Source organism: Aplidium turbinatum, chromosome 5, assembly GCF_918807975.1.
Source record: "Aplidium turbinatum chromosome 5, kaAplTurb1.1, whole genome shotgun sequence".
NCBI classification, from domain to species: Eukaryota; Metazoa; Chordata; class Ascidiacea; order Aplousobranchia; family Polyclinidae; genus Aplidium; species Aplidium turbinatum.
Window position 1 is genome coordinate 18,291,798 of NC_137476.1, and position 21,046 is coordinate 18,312,843.

The window sequence follows — 21,046 nt, forward strand, 5'->3', positions numbered from 1 at the left end:
CGCGCCTCCGCCTGCGTTTTGCCATGCAAACATAGCATAAAAGATACCAATGAAGAAGCAGTTCATGAGATACCGCTTAATTGCAGATCAGAAAGTTGGAAGGTGAGAGATTGTACTGTAATAGTTGACTTACCGGTGCTGATACATTATATCAGTGGTGCTCTTATTAACAATTTATCTAAAATTGACATCATTAAAAACACCTGAAGAAGTAGCCTACCGGTACCGCCTTAAAAGGTTATAACAATTGAAATCAGACAAAACTAGGCCAGTAACATGTGCCATATTCCCCTTAATGTTCTTCAAGTGAAGATACTCATAATGTTTCAGAATAAAATCAAAAAATAAGAAATGGCCTTGATCGCAAATATAGTAGATAGAACTTGGATAACTCGTCACCCCAGGGGGAACAGAAAAAGTGACGACTTACGCAAACTGATGACCAATGCAAACAGCTAAATTTAGCCATTGTTTTGCGTTTCATTAATTTTATGGTATATCGCGACCTATTGCGATAGTGGTAAAGTGAGACGAAGAGGTAAGCGAAAAAAGAATTTAATTACGGTACACAATAAAGTACAGTACAGAAATAACGCACTTAACAGCTTAATTGAAGAACACAGATATTTTTGACTGAGTTTTGCTTGCAAGTGTCTTGTCAACCAAGTAGTCATGCATTTTTGATAGGGTGCAACTTAGTTCGTACCCTGAACAGTTCGTACCCCAGTTGGTACCCTGAAAAGATTGAGAGAAAAAATTAAAAAAGCGGAAATCGCTGATTGCAGTTTCCGCTAACCCTAATCGTAACCCTCACCCTAACGCTAACCCTCGCTGGTCGCAGTTTCCGCAAACATTTTTCTGCATTTTCTGCTAACCCTGACCATAGACTACGGTAATCTATGCTCTAACCCTTGCTGATTGCAGTTTCCGCAAACATATTTCCGTAGTTTCCGCTAACCCTTACCCTAACCTTAAAGTAATCTATGCTCTAACCCTCGCTGATCGCAGTTTCTGCAAACATTTTTCCGCAGTTTCCGCTAACCGCAGTTTCCGCTAACCGCAGTTTCCGCTTACCCCAACTCTAACCATCGAGTAATCGATGCTCTCTAACCCTAACCCTCGTTGATCAAAGTTTTTGTAAATATTTTTCCGCAGTTTCCGCTAACCCTAAACTCCGATCAGCGGAAACTCCGATCAGCGGAAACTCCGATCAGCGGAAACTCCGATCAGCAACTTTGGCTTTGTGCTGTTAAACTGCGATCAGCAACTTCGGCTTTTTTTAATTTTTTCTCTCGATCTTTTCAGGGTACAAACTGAGGGTACGAACTGTTCAGGGTATGAACTAGGTTGCACCCTTTTTGATAGTGAGCTTGCAAAATGCGAATTCGCCACTGTCTTCTTGGCATAACATATAGGTAGTGTTGGAGCTTTCCAACCATCTGCAAAGCTTCTTTTGTAGATGGAGGTGGCACAGGCTCTTCTTCCTGAATAGCACTTCTCTTATCGGCAACAGAGCATGTGCGCGCACACCCGCAATCGACCAGACCAACATACTCCACGCATGTGCGTCTGGCTCGATAGAGTGTGTGCGTGCACACGTCTTAGCGCAGTAATTTCTTCTCGAAAGAGTCTATAAATGCCATTTTGTAAAAAAGCCTATTTGCTAAAACTTGCATTTAGGGTCACAATCAACTTTACAACAAAAAGTTTTCAATTTCAAAGACGTCTTACGCCGGTATTCTGCGTTTTCGTGACGACGCGGCCAAACTTTTATATGTTGGTCACATAAGCGTCGATTTTTTCTTAGAAGAGAGGAATTCTGGGTGGGCGAGAGTTTTCAAACAGATTTCATTGAATCTGTTTGTTTGCAAATTTGCAATGGTTCAGTCTTCGAAATTAGCATATTTTTACTTCGGCAAAAACGTTACCGAGGCCAAATTGCCTCGGCAATTGCTGTGAACACTTATTACGAAAAGATTGTACTAAAATATGTAAAACGAGAAGCTAAAAATATACTAGAGTACTCTATCACGAACGCATTGTTTGATTTGTTGTGATGTAATAATACAAAAAGTAGCGATAAAGCGAGCAACGTGATACGCCATGGATTACGCACGCTGTTACGGTAATTCACGTTAAAAAACTCACGGGGAGGGGGAAAGTAAGTTAATTTTGGGTTGATTCAACGTTCAAAGTCAGCACAAATCGATTTAATTTTCCCGGCGGGTTATATTGCGTAACAACAATGCCCAATAAGAAATTTACGTTTGTTTTACATTAATTCGACATCTAGCGACGTTGAATTATCATAAAATAACGTTAATTGCTCAACCAGGTACAGGTAACAAATTAATAGCTCCCTGCGAGAAGATTGCCTTGATTTACGTATGCACTAACATAATTTCGGCACAATTAGGACACCGCGAGCAACACAAAGTCTGTTTGATGAACTAGTCAGAATCGGTGTCATCAGATGCTGTATCAGCTGGACGAGATAACGGAAAGCGAGGCGCAATAAGGAGAATAGATGCTTACAATAATTTGACGTCTACTGGAGTTAAATCAATGCAAATAGGGTGATATTTCTATAAAAGATTCTCCCAGATGGGCACGTGTCTAAGCGCCGGCGAAGTAGGAAGTAACCCAAATAAAACATCCAGCAATAGTAAGATTGAATCAACATCCTAGTCTGGTGTAGTCTAAGAAAATTAGTTTTTTTTTTAAATCTTGTGGTCCTTGCAAGCGCTCGTGTGGCTTCGGCATTTGTATTGCTAATGCGCCATTCCTGCATCTGCGTCGGCAATTGCCGATGCTAATTTCGAAGACTGTGGCTGGTCTTTCTCACAAAGACTGTGTTTAGCGTCGCTGCAGCAATTAAGCTTTAATAGGTTTGATGTTTGCTTTCTTGCACCTTGCGATCTTATGAGCGCTGCTAAACTAAACAAACTTCTTTTATGTTTTCCTTTGCGACCTAAAAAGCGCGTGATTTGTGACCTGTAATCTTTAAAGTGGCGCCTTCGGATTTGCCGCATTTTGATTTGTAAAAAGCAAAGGTTTGTAAAAAGCGATTGTTTCAGTGCGTTTTTAGTTTGTATCGGTTATTTTATTGTCATGTTCATTATGATGTCATATTGTCATACTCCCTTACGCTGACCCGGAACTGAAGTTTGATTGTGACGTAACGAAAGTGAGACCATTCGGAGAAAAGATCAAACGTGGCTTTCTCTCACCAGGAATTGCCAGCGTGTGGCAGTTGCCGTAGCAACAACAATGCAGTGAGTGCCACCCTTTTTTCACGCAGCGTTGTTGCGGAATGGCTTTGTTCTGTCGGATACCTAGCAAGAGACATAGCGTAAAACAAGAAGTTGCGCTGCAGTTGGTTGGATAATTCAGCGTTTAACAAAAACGGAAATAATTGTAACGAATACTTCATAAGTGTCATGAAAACAGGGTGGGCGAAACATATTTTGCCCACCCTCGTTTCACGACAGGGTGGGCGTCGCCCACCCGGCGCACCCTATTTCGACGCCTATGGTTGGTCATATATTCAGATCCGTAAGTGCTAGAGACTTCATTCTTGGTGCTATGGATGCAGAATGTCCATTTTCCTATCACCATTCAATACATTTATATACCCAAAAGTCTTTACTTTTAGAGATTTTTGCTAAAAACTGATTTTTGCCATGTTGTCGTAGGGATTTATCCAAAAATAATCTTAAAAAACATGAAATTCAACAAATAATTCATGCTAAATGTGCATATTTATACTGGTACCGGTATGTATGATAGTTTAAATCCAGCTGCTTTACTAACTGCTTTTCATTTGTTTTTTGAGACAATGCAATTTAAGTGGTATAATTAGCACACTACAAACTGGCATAAGCCAGTTATATTACAAAGCAACATTACAAAGCACGAAACAAAGGCAAATATCAAATTAGCCATAGCTAGGCCATTAACACAACTTGTATTTGCAATAGGTTCAGACTTAAACAATATCATAACCAGAAAATCGTACATGTGGTATATCTGTAATGACCACCAAAAAAACGCAGATAAACTAAAATGGGTGGTCAAATTAAGAGAAACAGTGAAAAACTCTCAAAAATGCTCAACATTTGCGATACAATCTACTGTACAATGGGATGGCCAACTTTTGCATCCTACAACACAGCACACTCAAACAAAAATGCAACACATGGCTATACTTTTGCAATGCCTCATTGAAGATGAAGAGATCCTCTTGTCTCTAAGTGATGTGAAAAATAGTGACTCTGAATCTGAGATAATTCAACAATTACAAAAATATTGTGTTGATATATCCCAAATTGTTGGTTTAGTGTTTGATACCACTTCTGTGAACACTGGTTGTAACAAATGTATTGTGATTCGTCTTGAAGAATATTATAGATGAAACCTCCTTCTATTTGCTTGCCGGCACCACATCTTTGAGTTAGCATGTGGTGTTGCATGCAAAACTGTTTATGGACTGGAGAGACATCCTCTCCAAAAGACATCACATTTAATGCTTTAAAGGAACTCTGGTCATCACTGAACCTTAATGATTACGATATTTGTGACAACAGTGCTTGGCCACGATGGACTAAGACCAGATGTGAAGATGTGCTGATGTTTTGTTACCTGGCCCTGAGTATTCAAACAAATTTACAGATTATACAGAACTTCTTGTGCTTTCTGTTGTGTTTCTCGGAGGAGCATTACCAAAAAAGGAGAACTTTGCATTTAAAGCTCCAAGAGTCTGGGTGCCACCAGTTATGCTAGGTGGATGGCAAAGCTTCTCTACACTTTTAAAATTGCTTTATTTCAATCGCAGTTGAAAGCAAAAAGTGTTTTCAATGAAGAAGTTCTGAATAAGATGTATTCTTTGGCAACTTTTCTTTCTCTATATTATGTAAAAAGCTGGTTAGAGTGCACTAGTGCATGCGATGCCGCACTGAATGACTTACTGCTGTACAAGCAGCTGAGTAAAGATATTCCATTAATGAAGAATGGTGCATCTTATCTCCCTGCTCAATTGAGTCACATTGCTGAGGAAAATTTGAAGAAGCTAGACTGCTATCTCTGGTATCTAACTGAACCCTTGGTGGTGATGAGCTTGTTTGGCGAAAAAGTAACTACAACGGAAAACTTTACTTTGAGAAAATCCTTTTAAAATGCAAAACAAAAAAAAACAACCACAAGTCAGGCTGTCGTCAGCATAAACCAGATAACTGAACAGCAAATGCCCAAAATCATCAGCAAGGACACGCAGCTGCGAGATTTATTTGGCTCAGAATCATGGATTCTTCTGGACACAATGGGAATAGACTCTTCTTTTCTAAACAGCCATCCAAGGAAATGGGCAGAAGACAGCAATTTCTTGAAAGATGAAGAAATGGTTCACAATATTTGTGTTGTTAATGATTCATGTGAAAGAGCATTAGGTTTGTTGACAAAATTCCACAGCAACCTCATCACCACAGACAAGCAACAGAAACAGTTTTTATACAAAATAATCCAACAGTTTTCGAAAGAACAAGCTATTAAGCAACATCATCCAAAAAATTCACCAAACAAAATATGATCAAATACTTTGCTTAGCTTCTAACACAAAGCTTATTGAAGACTGCTATAATGCTATATAGTAGTTTTATAGAAGTTGTGTTATTCAGATTGGACTCCAGGGTTAAGTTGTAGATTATTCTGCATTGTTGCTGTTAGTTTTATCTATTTTTTAGGCAAGTTAATTGCTTTCAATTTTCTTTTCAAAACATTTTTGCTTGTATGTAAAACTAATGTCTCATATGGTATTATCCTATACACTGAATAGTCCATTATTTTGTGTAGAGTATTGTGATGTTCTGCCACAAGCTTGAACTGCTAGCATGTAACTAGCTTACTGCAACATATCAGTGCTTAAACAACATAATTATACATTGCATGCTAGAGTAATGAGTATGAAATAATGTAGTTTGGTATATGCGACATTGATTCGTAAATGTAATGGTACATTCACTTACTCAGTAAATAACTGGTTTGGTGATGTATGTTCATTAGCTAATTCTTTTCTTTGATTTATAGCAATCACTGCCTGTCAGCTGAATATATACCAGAAACAGGTGTAACATATCAGCATAAATATTCATATTTCCATGAATTTTTTGTTGAATTTCATGATTTTTAAGATTTTTTATGGATGAATCCCTACGACAACATGGCAAACAGTAGTTTTTAGCAAAAATCTCAAAAAGTAAAGGCTTTAGGCTATATAAATGTATTGAATGGTGATAGGAAAGTGGACATTCTGCATCCATAGCACCAAGAATGAAGTCTCTAGCACTTACGGATCTGAATATATGACCAAAATAATGAATTTTTGGCCACGTCGTCACGGAAACGCAGAATACCGGCGTCAGACATCTTTGAAATTGAAAAATTTTTGTTGTAAAGTTAATTGTGACCCTAAATGCAAGTTTTAGCAAATAGACTAAAAAATCCAAAGAACTTTATTTTTTTGGTACACCCTACTATTGAGGGCTAACACTATTGAGTCACTACTGCGCATTTGCCTGGACGGTCCTGACATGGAGATTTACAACCCCGCACCGGCAGTAATTGCTTGGCACAACGATTCTATAACGCGAAAACCACGGAATAAGTGATCGTAGTTGCTTTTGTAATAAGGAAATTTGGATTGTTGTTTTCAATTGTGTTTATTGCGTCATTACACGACTGTCATTAACGCACTGATTTATTTGCAAGCAATCTGCTCCAGTATACTTCAGGGTCGGTTAATTAAGCCATCAAAAAAGTCGGACTGAAGGAGGAAGATGCAAGGGACAGGGTGAAATGGAGAAAAGGGAGTAAAACAATTGCTGCGCGGAAACAATCGGCCACCTCCATTAGTGGGGAACAAACCGACGATGGATTATGATGATGATGATCAACCATTGCAGAGTTATTCTGTTGTAGAAAATCTTCTACAAACACGACTACACAATACTGTAGTGTGATTTTGTGCAAAATCTAAATGTAAAAAATATGTCCGGTTAAGATATTAAATGTCCGCTGAAAGGGCCAGTTCGGTAGGACATGCTTGACCGTCAGAAAAAAGTACAAATTTCGAGGCCTGAGTCTACCATGCAAAATTGATCCATGGTTCTCAATGTTTTCTTATAGAAAGTATGCGTCAAAGTTTGGACAAAAACGCTAAAAATTACAAATGAAAAATTTTTAAAAAAATGTAACAATATTGAACTATACTAGAAAACATTTGAAGTGTATTTTTGATTGTGTTTCTAGCAATTGTTATACATTTGACAACTGTAATGTACCATGTGGTCCTCATTGTCAATGAACAAAATGGCAAATTTTGTCATAATCTTCATTGCTCAGTATGTATTGTTGGCCAGAAGAACCGTGGATACTCGGCACAGCAATTGAACAAATAATGTCATGAAATGGAATCCAGCATGTTTGTTGAATGTTGATGTTTAGGGTCAGTTTAAACATTTGTTGCTTTTGTTATCTACCGTACTATCATAAACTGAACATTGAAGTCTTGCTTTTCATAGCTTTTTTTTACAAATAATGCCAATGTATATAATAATAATAATAACAATATTTATATAGCGCCACATCCACAGTCAAACTATGCTCCTGGGCGCTGTACATGACAATGGTGATAATTAATACGGTACATTCAGTCATAATGTTCATTGAAATAGAACGTTTTCAAGCGAGCTTTGAATTCATTTAAATTTTCAGCTTCTTTCACACAACTAGGCAATCAGTTCCAGCAACTGGCAGCAACAACTGGGAAGGTACGATTTCCATATTGTGTCTTACATGAAGGGTTGCACAAGAGCAATTGATGCTGAGAACGCAAAGTTCTGGCAGGTTTATAATGAACAAGCAAAGTGTCCAGATAGTTCGGAGCAAAACCATGGAAAACTTTATAAATTAATAGACATATTTTGAAGCGAATACGATACAATACTGGAAGCCAATGCAGGGATTTTAGTATAGGAGTGATATGCTCACGTTTACGTGTTAAAGTAATTAGCCGAGCAGCAGCATTCTGAACTCTTTGAAGACGCAAAATAGTACAATGTGGAATGTTATTTAACAATGAATTTGAATAATCAAGCCTGGATGTCACAAGTGCATGAGTTAAAGTTTTACAAGCATCAACATTAATAAACTGTCTGATGGAACCAATATTTCTAAGATGAAAAAAGCAAGATTTAACAGTGGAACTGACAAAGTTTTCTAAACACAAATGTTGATTTAATGTTACACCAAGCAATTTAATTGAGTTAGAAGAAGAAAGATTGATATTACTCGGGGTAAGGGTCATGTCATTAAACTTTGAAATACACTGTTTCGGAGAAAATACAATAAACTCACATTTTTCTTGATTCAGTTTCAACATATTATAAGACATCCAATTTGAGATATCAACCATACATTTTTGGAATTTTGACATAATACAACACAATGAATCTTCATCAGTAACACGCAAATACAATTGTATATCATCAGCATATGAGTGGTATGAAAGCCCATGTCACTTTATGATGTCAAACAGAGGTTTTATGTAGAGGCAAAACAGGACAGGGCCGAGAACAGAACCCTGAGCAACTCCAGAAGAAAGAAATGTTGCAGAAGACATTGAGTTGTCAATTGCTACAGATTGAGTTCGATCATAAAGATAAGAAGGGAACCAGTCAAGTGCTATTCCTGTAATGCCAAAATCTGATTTGAGACGATTTAGAAGAATTTTGTAATCAATGGTATCAAAAGCAGCTGATAGATCAAGAGAAAGTAGAACAACGCTGTGATTACAGTCAAGTACGGTAGCAATATCGTTATGGATTTTTAGTAAAGCTGTTTCTGTGGAGTGATGTTGACGATAAGCAGATTGATTGATATCAAATAAATGTTGCACGTTTAAGAAATCATTTAACTGTCTGCCAACTACTTTTTCCAATATTTTTGACACAAAAGATAGATTGGACACAGGGCGATAGTTCTTGAACTCTTCTTTGTCTAGACTAGGCTTTTTTAAGTGTGGACGAACAATGGCATGTTTACGTTTTGGGGGAACAAGACCACTTGTATATACCAATCAGAATCAAATGTGCAAGACACATATTGGCCTACATTTGCATCATTTTCTGGGAGTTATGATTGACCAAATGACCTCGTGCCACATCCACACAAGGATATGTGAAATATCATCTGACAGACACATTTTTAAAGACTGACATGATTGTGGCATAAAAGTATGATGTGATCTCGTGCCTGTTCTTGTTTTACACAATGCATATTGCATATCGCTTTTCCAATTCAAATTTTGTGTTGAGGTCTTGAATTTCAGTTGAAGAAAGCCAAATATATTGAAACCCAAAAATGTGATTTTGCTCCCATTAGAAAAGATCTTGTGCTGTGAGAATTTGGTTGTTGATTGCTGCTTGAAGACTTGCACATGCAGCTAATGTGTTGGTGATTCCAGCAATTCCAGTGAAATTTTTTTTTCTCAAATCAAAAAAGTGGAGTTCTAAAAACTTGGCATTTGACCCAAAATCACCATTAAAATTGATTTTGGGGTGTGGCACTTTTAATTGGCCGTGCCACTCGACCCTAGGGGTCGCGACGGGGTCAAGCTTCATGAAATCCGCATAACTTTACAACCGTACATGCTAGAAAATTGAAATTGGTCTTAAAAGATTCAGAAGCTACATGTTTCTATCTGCTCTAAGAGCAATTTTTACCCTAACTGCAACCGAAATTGTTTTATCAAAAGAAAACTGATATTTGTATTAAACAAGCATCAAGCATTGTGAGTCGATGAAATGCAAGCAAAAAAAGCATTTTTGGAAATAGAAGAGTGAGAATTAAACAGATTTTTTGACCTAAAGCTAAAGTTGTAAATGAATGCATAGTCCAGTCAAGAATATAGAACACAGCCATTTGACACTTCAGGCATGTTGATGAACTGAAACTTAAAGGTACGACAACAATAAGTAACTCTGTATGGTCACTGCTGAGTACTCTATGCCTGTTCAATGTTCATGAAGCACATTGTTTCTTTGTGTCGAAGCGTTTCATCAGACGTCTAGATTTAATTTTCTGTTTGATGAAACCGTCACGCCTGTCATATCCTGCTACAGAGGATGATGCATCTGTCACCAACTTTATGTGCCGTTCAACTCTTTGATTGTGACTGAAGGCGAAGGCGCAGTGGACTATCTTGAATGTCCTCAAGTGCGGATCGACTTAGAGCTTTGATTAGTGGAGGTTCACAAATCCCAGGGTCATTAAGATTGATAAGCTTGTAATACTTCCTTGCCTTGATGTTGATTTTAGGAACAAGAAATCGACACACACTGGAACTAACATTTGTGCCAGCCTCCTCATCTGATTGTGCCAGGTCACCTCCTTTTAAGTTGTCATTAGGTGTAATGTTGACTCCATGTTGCTGTAAACATCCTCTCATCGCCAATATTTTGTTCACAGCAATTCTGCGAATTTCTTCGCTGCCGTCTGCCAGCATGCCGCCAGAATATTCTCCGGATGTGAAAAGAATGCATTTCTTTGCACATCCTTTAACGAAAATTTCCTCGCTTTTTTGGACGGAAACTGAACGATTTGCTGGACAAGATCGAAAAGATTTTTTGCCCCATCTGATATTTTATCTTTGTGCTTGATTTGGAACCATGCGGGGAAATATACCTTTTAGCAAAATTTATCCAAAGTATGCAGATTTGCGGACGCCTTTGATATTGAAGTATAATATCGCAGGATTCTGCATGCAAGAGTAAGCCACCTCAAGTGGAAAATTGGCCCTATCTCCAACATTGCTAAATCATCGTCCACAATGACCAAGGAGAGTTGCCCAACAAATCCTTTAAGCATAGTGCTGGTTTGTGCTGAGGTCACCGACACGGAATGGCCCGTTTCGGCGAGTCCGATGCGGAGAGTCCGATTCGGAGAGTTCCCTATTCGGAGACAGCCTTTTTCGGAGAGTTCCCTATTCGGAGATTTTTTTAAATTTTTTTTGAAAATTATTGAGTACCGTTTTAACGTCGCTAAACGTTGAAATCGTGCAGAAAAAGATAGAAAATTATCGGGTATTGTAGCCTATTTATCATTGCCGTTTTTACATCGTTGTTGCAACGTCGCTAAACGTTGAAATCGTGCAGAGAAAATAGAAATAAAATGTTTACACAATTAAATGAAAATTCGTCATGTCAGTTCAGTTAAGTTGTTTTTATTTGTGACCATCATTTCAAAAACAATACACGTCAACATAGCAAAGGTCGAGAAAAAGGTAGAAGCGACAAAACGCGAACGTTAAAACGTGCTTGTGACCAAAGTAAGTGATTAAGTTGAAAGAAATTTGGCACGGCCGCAACACCTTCAGAAAAATTTAAGATACGGTATGAAGGGAAAATAAAAAAAGATGTTACACAAAAAAATCACGTTCATGTCCATAAGTTAGTACTTTTGAATAGTTAAAATGATTACCAGTAGTTTGGATCAACAAATGTGTGGCTTACAGCTTGGATCTAAAGGAAATTATCGGGTACCGTAGCCTAGTTATCCCGACCAGTAAAAATTTGTTCCAAGAACCCAGTTAGCCTAACAGTTCCTTTTTACATTGTATATACTGTAGTATCAGATAACCAAATGTGTGGCCTATCGTTTTAACGTCGCTAAACGTTGAAATACCATAGCCTAGTTATCCCAACCAGCAGAAATTGCCGTTTTTACATCGTTTTAACGTCGCTAAACGTTGAAATCGTGTAGAAAAGAGAACTTTAGCTGACTAGGCTACGCATACTAGGATATTCCACAATATCGTTTCTTTTATAGTTGAAATTATCGAAGCTTTAGATGAGTGGGGTTTAGACCTAACCACTGAGATCGTAAATCATATTTATGACACCGGAAAGACCCTAGTGATATGGTGCGTTCCATATTCATAACTTTACCAAAGAAAACCGGAGCAACAGAATGCTCACTCCAAAGAACAATCAGCCTTGTGAATCACCTAACAAACATCTTACTCCGAATCATGATGATGAGATTGAGACCAAAACTACAATAGGAAATTTCAACAGCAGAGTTTTTATTTGTTCCAGACAAAGGGACCACAAAAGGAATTTTTACATTAAAAATGATAACATGGAGCGATGTATATCCGATTATTTTGTTTATTTAGAGAATTTTGTATTTTATTCCACGATATCGTTTCTTTTGCATTCTTGCATTTTATCCAGTGTTTACCTTTGAGTGCCTTCCCAGACGGCAAAATTCTTCATTTTTACATTGATTCAACGTCTGCAGACGTTCGAATCAATGTAAAAATGAAGAATTTTGTTGTCTGGGGTCGTTTAAAATATGTGTTTTACATCAAAACAACAGTTTTCATGATTAACAATAGGGGTTAATGAGATAAAGTCTCAGCAAAAACCTGTCAACTGAAAAAAGACAGTTGCCAAATAGCGTTTGCCATAAAAGATGAAGTTAAAACCTAAGTGGCAGTTTAGAGTAACTTATAATTTTTAAATAATTAATTTTAAAAATTAATAATAATTACCGTATTTTACGGACCATAAGGCGCACTTTAAATCCTTTTTTTCCTCATAAATTGATCGTGCGCCTTATGGTCCGGTGCGCCTAATGTATGGATCAAGTGCGGTAGTGCTGTATTGCCTACACTCAAAACCAGTACCGATACTACTATTATATATGGTCCGGTGCGCCTTATGGTCCGGTGCGCCTTATGTATGAACAAAAAACTGATCAAAGCAATTTATTGACAGTGCGCCTTGTAGTCGGGTGCGCCTTATGGTCCGTAAAATACGGTACTAATAAACTTTTTAAAAAAATTCAAAAAATCTCCGAATAAGGAACTCTCCGAAAAAGGCTGTCTCCGAATAGGGAACTCTCCGAATCGGACTCGCCGAATCGGACTCGCCGAATAGTAGCAGACCCTCACCGACAACCTCATAGGGCAATAATGGAAATGGTTTGAAATTGGTTTGAATTTTTCAATTGGCCAATCCGAAACACAACCATTTAGTTTTGATCCAATCTTTCCTGAGAAAGTAGTAGGGCTACGTGTTGTCCCGTGTATAGCAACAAACACATGTTGCAATGGCAGTTCATTGCAGTATAGAAGGCATATCACTCACTGCAATGGATGTTCTACCTTCTCTTCCAATGCTCTAATTAAGCCATCAGTTCCTACAACTGCAAGTTTGTCGCCCAGTTTAGTGTCCTTGATGGCATCATTGACGGTATTTGCAGTTGTTCTTCCTTTCCCATCCTCAGGTGTGACACGAGTCAAATAATACTCTCCTGGTTCTCCAACAATGACATAGTGCTCTTCCAGGATTGACTGTAAATGGATTTTGAAATATAGTCTATGTTGTTCCTCTTGTAATTCGAAAATGGACGACAATTCCACAATCCACACAGTAGGCTACTTGTGGTTGAGAGCAAAATGATAAAATATCAGTTTCTTCCATTTAAATCATTTTCTGTTGCATTTATGGTTAAAATTGCTCTTAGAGCAGATAGAAACCTGTAGCTTCTGAATCTTTTAAGACCAATTTGAACTTTCTAGCATGTACGGTTGTAAAGTTATGCGGATTTCATGACGTTTGACCCTGTCGCGACCCCTAGGGTCGGGTGGCACGGCCAATTAAAAGTGCCACACCCCAAAATCAATTTTAATGGTAATTTTAGGTCAAATGCCAAGTTTTTAGAACCCCACTTTTTTGATTTGAGAGAAAAAAAATTTTCACTCCACCCTATTGGTCATGAGATGTAGCAAAGAAATGCCACTCAGCTTCAATTCCCAAATCGTTCAATGATGGCAAAGATTGATAAAATTTTTACGGTTTTTGTATTGTGAAGCAGCACCATCGCTGAAATAGATTATTTTTTTCACATAACCAAGTGATTTGATAAGTGGAATTATTTGGTTAATGAATGCATGCACTGTGCTTGAATGTTCCAAGTGATCTAATATTGCAACCAAACTATTTAATGTTAGAGCTCCATCTTTTTTGTAGTATATTACAAAATGGTGAAGGGTTGCTTGAGTGATGTCCCAATGGAACCCCTGCACAGCATCTTGGACAATGAATGGGTAGTTCTCAGCAAAATCAAGTATAATATATAATACTGTACTACGACTTCATCATCAGCTAAATTTTGTTTAATTTGTTTCAAGTAACTCGGTTATGATTTGCTAATGAAGTGATGGATCTTCCAAGCTGTATATATTTGGTACAATGCAACTCAGCTCTTCGGAGTTGAGTATCTGCTTTGTTTCTACTTTTTATGTTTGATTGTAATATGGATCACCTTGAGTTGAGTCTGATGCAAGTAAATATATAAATAATAAATAAAGCAAGAAAGGTGTCAGCAGGCCTCGAAATTCCGGCGGTCATGTCCGCCATGACCGCCGGAATGACCTCGAATGTCTGCCGAAGCCGACTCATTGGTCGGTCATAAATGACCGCCGCAAAATTCTTGACAAAAATAGAGCTAATGCAGCAAAAATATAGCCTATTTTAAATTTGAATTGTTGCAATTGCTTGTTTAACGCGAACAAATACGTAGCTGAAACAATAATAGTACCGTACAGGCAATTGCTTTAAAGATCACATTAGAGTGGCGTGGTTAACGAGCTGATGGAAAAAGTAGCCATTTTTACATCATTTCAACGCCTTGCAATGTTGCCTTGAAATAAAGTTGTCTGAACTTTTCGGCAGGATATGTATTCTAATTTTAACAATGAGGATTATTGCGTTACATTGATCGTTTTTTAAAAATAAACGTCACATAGAAGCAAGTCTCAGCTGGGTTCCGCACGTGCTTAGGCGAATGTGGCGACCGTATTCACGCCGATACTGATAGAAATAGAATTTCTACACATAAGGGAGGGTGTTAGATTAACACTATTGTGTTAGTTAGTTAACACTAACATTATTGAGGGCTAACACTATTGAGTCACTAATGCGCATTTGTCTGGACAGTCCTGACATGGAGATTTACGACCCCGCGCCGGCAGTAATCGCTTGGCACAACGATTCTACAGTATAACGCGAAAACCACTGAATAAATAATCGGAGTTGCTTTTGTAATAAGGAAATTTGGGTTGTTGTTTTCAATTGTGTTTATTGCGTCATTACACGACTGTCATTAACGCACTGATTTATTTGCAAACAAAAAATATGTCCGGTTGAGATATTAAATGTCCGCTGAAAGGGCCAGTCCGGTAGGACATGCTTGACCGCCGGAAAAAAGTACAAATTTCGAGGCCTGTGTCAGACACTGATTCAATAAAAAGTCATCCAGGCCTTTTAGCTGCTCAGATAATGTCGTTCTATCAGTATGAGCCCATTGCTTGTACCTTATAGTATCATCAAGATCATATTTGTTGCTGAATGTATCAATTAAATAGCTCTTCAAACATTCTCTGCCAGGGCAATTATTGCAAAAACTCATGATGCATTTTTTGTTAGAAATGGAACACACCAATTTTTCCTAATAGTCTGTGTGTGTCAGCTTATCAGGTACTACGACTTGCATTAACTTAGCATTCTGATGGTACTTCTTCTTGATTGCAATTAAAGAAAATTTAATACCAAAAGTACGAAAAAAAAGATATCGGCCAGTGTAAAACACATAAAGATAATAATGTCTTAAACTTTTTGCATAAAACGTCTTGCAAAAATTATTTATTGGTTTACAATGTCGTTTGTCAAGCACATAATATTGCTACTGTCACCAAGAAAACTTTATGTAGCTTATAGCAAGATAAAATAATGATCACCCCTACTCCCCTTAAATTTTTCATTTGTAATTTTTAGCGTTTTTGTCCAAACTTTGACGCATACTTTCTATAAGAAAACATTGAGAACCATGGATCAATTTTGCATGGTAGACTTGTCATATCTTAGTGAATATGTGAACAAAATTTCAGTGCAAATTTTCAATGGGGTCATGGGTAACTGAGATGTTAAAAAGACCCCACTTTTTGCTTTTTTTCATTTCGACCCATGTTTCACATTAAATACCTCCCAACCCCTTTAATATTTTGTACTGAAATTTTTCAACAACATTTCTACTAAATTTCAGCCAAACAACCAATCAAAAATAGGGTCTTGGCAACGTTTTAAAATTTTGGAAAATTTACCATTAAAATTACCATTAAAATTGATTTTGGGGTGTGGCACTTTTAATTGGCCGTGCCACCCGACCCTAGGGGTCGCGACAGGGTCAAACGTCATGAAATCCGCATAACTTTACAACCGTACATGCTAGAAAGTTCAAATTGGTCTTAAAAGATTCAGAAGCTACATGTTTCTATCTGCTCTAAGAGCAATTTTAACCATAAATGCAACAGAAAATGATTTAAATGGAAGAAACTGATATTTTATCATTTTGCTCTCAACCACAAGTAGCCTACTGTGTGGATTGTGGAATTGTCGTCCATTTTCGAATTACAAGAGGAACAACATAGACTATATTTCAAAATCCATTTACAGTCAATCCTGGAAGAGCACTATGTCATTGTTGGAGAACCAGGAGAGTATTATTTGACTCGTGTCACACCTGAGGATGGGAAAGGAAGAATAACTGCAAAACACGTCAATGATGCCATCAAGGACACTAAACTGGGCGACAAACTTGCAGTTGTAGGAACTGATGGCTTAATTAGAGCATTGGAAGAGAAGGTAGAACATCCATTGCAGTGAGTGATATGCCTTCTATACTGCAATGAACTGCCATTGCAACATGTGTTTGTTGCTATACACGGGACAACACGTAGCCCTACTACTTTCTCAGGAAAGATTGGATCAAAACTAAATGGTTGTGTTTCGGATTGGCCAATTGAAAAATTCAAACCAATTTCAAACCATTTCCATTATTGTCCTATGAGGTTGTCGGTGAGGGTCTGCTACTATTCGGCGAGTCCGATTCGGAGAGTTCCCTATTCGGAGACAGCCTTTTTCGGAGAGTTCCTTATTCGGAGATTTTTTGAATTTTTTAAAAAAGTTTATTAGTACCGTGAAACCTTACAACTTTGCCCAGATATCATGAGTTAGCTGACAATTATATGTTGTAAATTTTGTTGTAAAGGAGGTAATTCTTGTTGCAATGGCTTATCTGGTGTGCAAAGACATGTGCTAAAGCATGCAACAACTTAAATTATCAGACGTAATCTTTTTCATTATTTTTTTTTTTGTTTTATTTTGCTGGGCAAAGTTGTCCACAAAGTGGCAACTTTGCCCACAGCTAGTTTTTTGGCTATATTTTACACATTTAGTTGTGGATCAAGCAATTTTAACATGGTATTATACAACTTTGCCCACAAGCAGTGTTTTTAAAAATAACTTACAGTAGAAAAATAACTTTCTGCCTAATTGGTAGGGACTTTATACAATTGGTTACCCTCATGGTCGCGATTAGCCACACCAGGCTTAATGATCGTATATTGAAATCAACTTGTTTATTGAATGGGAAAGACGGTGGGAAAGACGATAACCTTCTCGCGGTTCACCCTGTCAGTACTGATTTTTCAGGAAGCTAATCATCGTCTAGGCTTGCGGGCTGACAGCCGCATAAACACCGAGTGGGTGGTAAAAGGATAAACCCTCGGCCCAACCTCGGAAAGATGTCTAACTTTCAACAAGCACCTTCAAGGCCCAACACTATACCATGGGAAATCACCATCGGCACATGGAATGTACGAGGCCTTAATGCTGAAACCAAAAAGCAAACTCTGGGCAAAGACTGCCAAAGCTACAATATTGACCTCTTATGCATTCAAGAAACCAAAATCAAGGACCACCAAGAAGTCAACTTACAAACAGGGCACAAACTTGTCCTGCTGCAACAAAACAAATCAGTTCATTATGGCTTGGGATTTATTATTGGCCAAAGACTGATCAACCACGTTGTGAACTATAAGTACGTTAGCGACAGAATTGCAATTATGGACCTCGCTATTCCAACTCGAAATGGTAGTCTAACAAAAATGCGACTGATCAACGCCTATGGACCAACCTCTGAAAGAGCAGCAGAAACACCAGAAAATCTTGAAAATTTCTATGCAGAACTTCACACTGCTAGCTCCACCCCCGCTAACTGGCTTACTTTTATATGTGGCGACATGAACTCCAAACTCGGAAAGCTTACCCAAGATGACATTGACACGGGCCTAAACGCATGCCTGGGCAGTTACGGCACTGGCCAACGCAATCTGAACGGTAATGCACTCATGGATTTCCTTTCTGCCAATGGTTACTTTGCTAGCAACACTGCCTTTCAACACCCAAGCAGACACCGCACTACCTGGACGGGATTTATTAAAGATCCAAACAACCCCAACTTAAGTAAGCCTATTTACAACCAAATTGACTACGTCATCTGTCAACAGAAAGCACGCCCTCTACTACAAAACGCAAGGTCTTTTGCAGGCACGGACCTAAACTCTGACCACAAGCTTGTTTCCACGAAACTAAGAATTGATAAAATTCATTTAATTCACAAACGCCATCCAAAGAAATCCAAGCAACAGAGAATCAACATCCATCGTCTGAGAGATGATCGAAAGACCCAGCAATCATATAGGAAAATTCTGAAGAATATGTTGAGCGAATTAGACCGCAACGATGATCCAAACACAACTATAAACCATCTACTTGACTGCATGAAAGTTTCAGCCATAAAAGCTGCCGGCATCACAAGAAGCAACCCACCACAACATACGTTTGATCAACAAGTAGCAGATCTGTCCAAACAACAAAAAGCCTTAAGGCTACAAATTTATCAAAGCACAAACAACATGGAACGCTCTAACCTCCGAAAGAAACGTACAAACATCCTACACAGCATATCTAAAAGATTAAAGGAGGTTGCAATAGAAAAAGCCAACTCTTTGGCAGAAGAAATATCCGCATCTGAAGACAGCAGTAAAATGTTCCAAGCAGCAAAACTACTTAAAGCGAGAAAGCCTCCTACCCCCATCATGATTCAAGATGTCAATGGCAGTTTTGTGCTCTCAGACAAAAGCAAAGTAGAGATTGTAAGAAAATGGTTTCAGCAACAATTTACAGATTCAGATGATGAACCAATACAACCATTCACCGGAGAAGCAAGACCCTTGCAAACACCAATAACCACTGAGGAAGTGTCTGCAGCAATTTCTTCTTTGAAAAACCGTCGTGCTGCTGGCCCTGATAACGTCAACAACGAACTCTTCAAATTCTCCAAAGACATAACCTCCGGTTTAATATCACAGACTATTAATGAATCTTTCAAACAACACAAACCAGTAGACACCATCGGCGAAGGCATACTAATTGCTATACCAAAACCCAAGAAACCAAAAGGACCACCAGCTAATCTTCGACCCATTGTGCTCCTCAATAGCATCAGAAAAATCCTCTCCATCATCATTTTGCATCGGATTAGAGACAAAATTGACAGCTTCACAGGACCCTTCCAAAGCGGTTTCAAACGTGGCAGAAGCTGTGCTGACATTGTCTGGGCACAACGTATGCTCGTTTCAGTGGTAATGGCTAGAAAATGGGACTTCCACAAAATGGGAATAGATATGTCCAAAGCCTTTGACACCATCAAACGCAAAAAAATCCTTCAAATTTTAGACCAAGCTGGCTGTGATGAAGATGAACTGCGACTAACCCGCGCCCTGCTAGCTGGCACGAAACTGTATGTGCGCATTAACAACGAAATATCCGCAAACTTTGAGACTACCATCGGTTCCCCTCAAGGAGACAGCCTCTCCCCAATACTCTTCACCTGCTACCTATCTGCAGCATTGAGCTCAGTGCGAGAGCAGTCCTCCAGACCAAACCCCCCTATATCTGACACATGCATGCCTTTGGAAATGGAGTATGCAGACGATGTTGAGTTTCTGGATGAGGAAAGACAGCCACTTGATATGCTACAATCTATTGCTACAAAGAACCTGAAAAACTACAATCTTTTCATGAATGAGACTAAAACTGAATTCACCCACATATTTCTTGCAGACACAAATGAAACTGATACTGATAGCCTACCGATTCGAGGAAACGAAAAATGGCGTACACACAAACTTTTGGGATCATTATTGTGCAGCACTGCCGATGTCAAATCCCGCTGCAATTTAGGCAATGTCGCTTTCAGATCACACTGGAAACTATGGAGCAAGAGATCGAGAATCCCATTACAGTTGCGACTAAGATTGTACAACGCGTACTGCATCCCAATTATGATCTACAACTGTAATAGCTGGTCTGTTACCAAAGCAAGTCTTGAAAGATTGGATGCCTGTCATCGAAGACATTTACGTGTCATAACTGGTCATACTTGGCCAAACAGTCTTATCTCGAACAAAAATCTCTACAAAATATGCAACAGTGAACCATTGTCTTGCAAGATCTCCACCATGAGATGGAACATGTTTGGACACATTCTGAGACTTCACCAGGACTCACCTCCTCAGAAAGCCCTTGAATTTGCAATAATTGGCAGCAAAAAGTACCAAGGCCGAACCGGACGTCACCGTACCAATTTATTACAACTGCTGAGATCTGACATCAGAAAAGCTGGCCTGGGATCCTTGCTCAGCACACCACATCTCCATCGATTGCAAAACATCGCAAAGGACAAAACAGAATGGAGATCCTATCAACCTTGTTGAAAGACTGATCGAAGCCAGCGGATGCCAAACGATTTGGCTACACTGGCGGCGGAGACAGTTACAATAATAATTATTGAATAGAAATTGCTAACATAAACAGTAAAGAAATATGAACAACTACTGAACGACAGTATCATCAATCATGCACCTTTCTGTGACACAGCGGCAACAGTGGATGTTACAAAAATGAATTTTTGGATACCAACAGCAAAACGATTACAATACATGTTTTACAGTTTGTGACAAATTACACAGAAAAGAAAATATTGTTTCGTCGATCAAAGATTGGTTCTGGAAGAACGCGAG

The 21,046-nt window shown here is 38.5% G+C and overlaps 1 protein-coding gene across 1 annotated transcript in view; it reads left to right on the top strand.

The window, feature by feature from the left end:
- Nucleotides 1–21,046, top strand: part of LOC145770178 (rho GTPase-activating protein 17-like) — a 102,500-nt gene continuing 81,454 nt past the window's right edge. Inside the window, exon 1 of the mRNA XM_082581764.1 lies at nucleotides 1–102. Within this exon, the coding sequence (XP_082437890.1) occupies nucleotides 50–102 (53 nt within the window). The 5' untranslated portion in view covers nucleotides 1–49. The remainder of the gene's footprint in view (nucleotides 103–21,046) is intronic.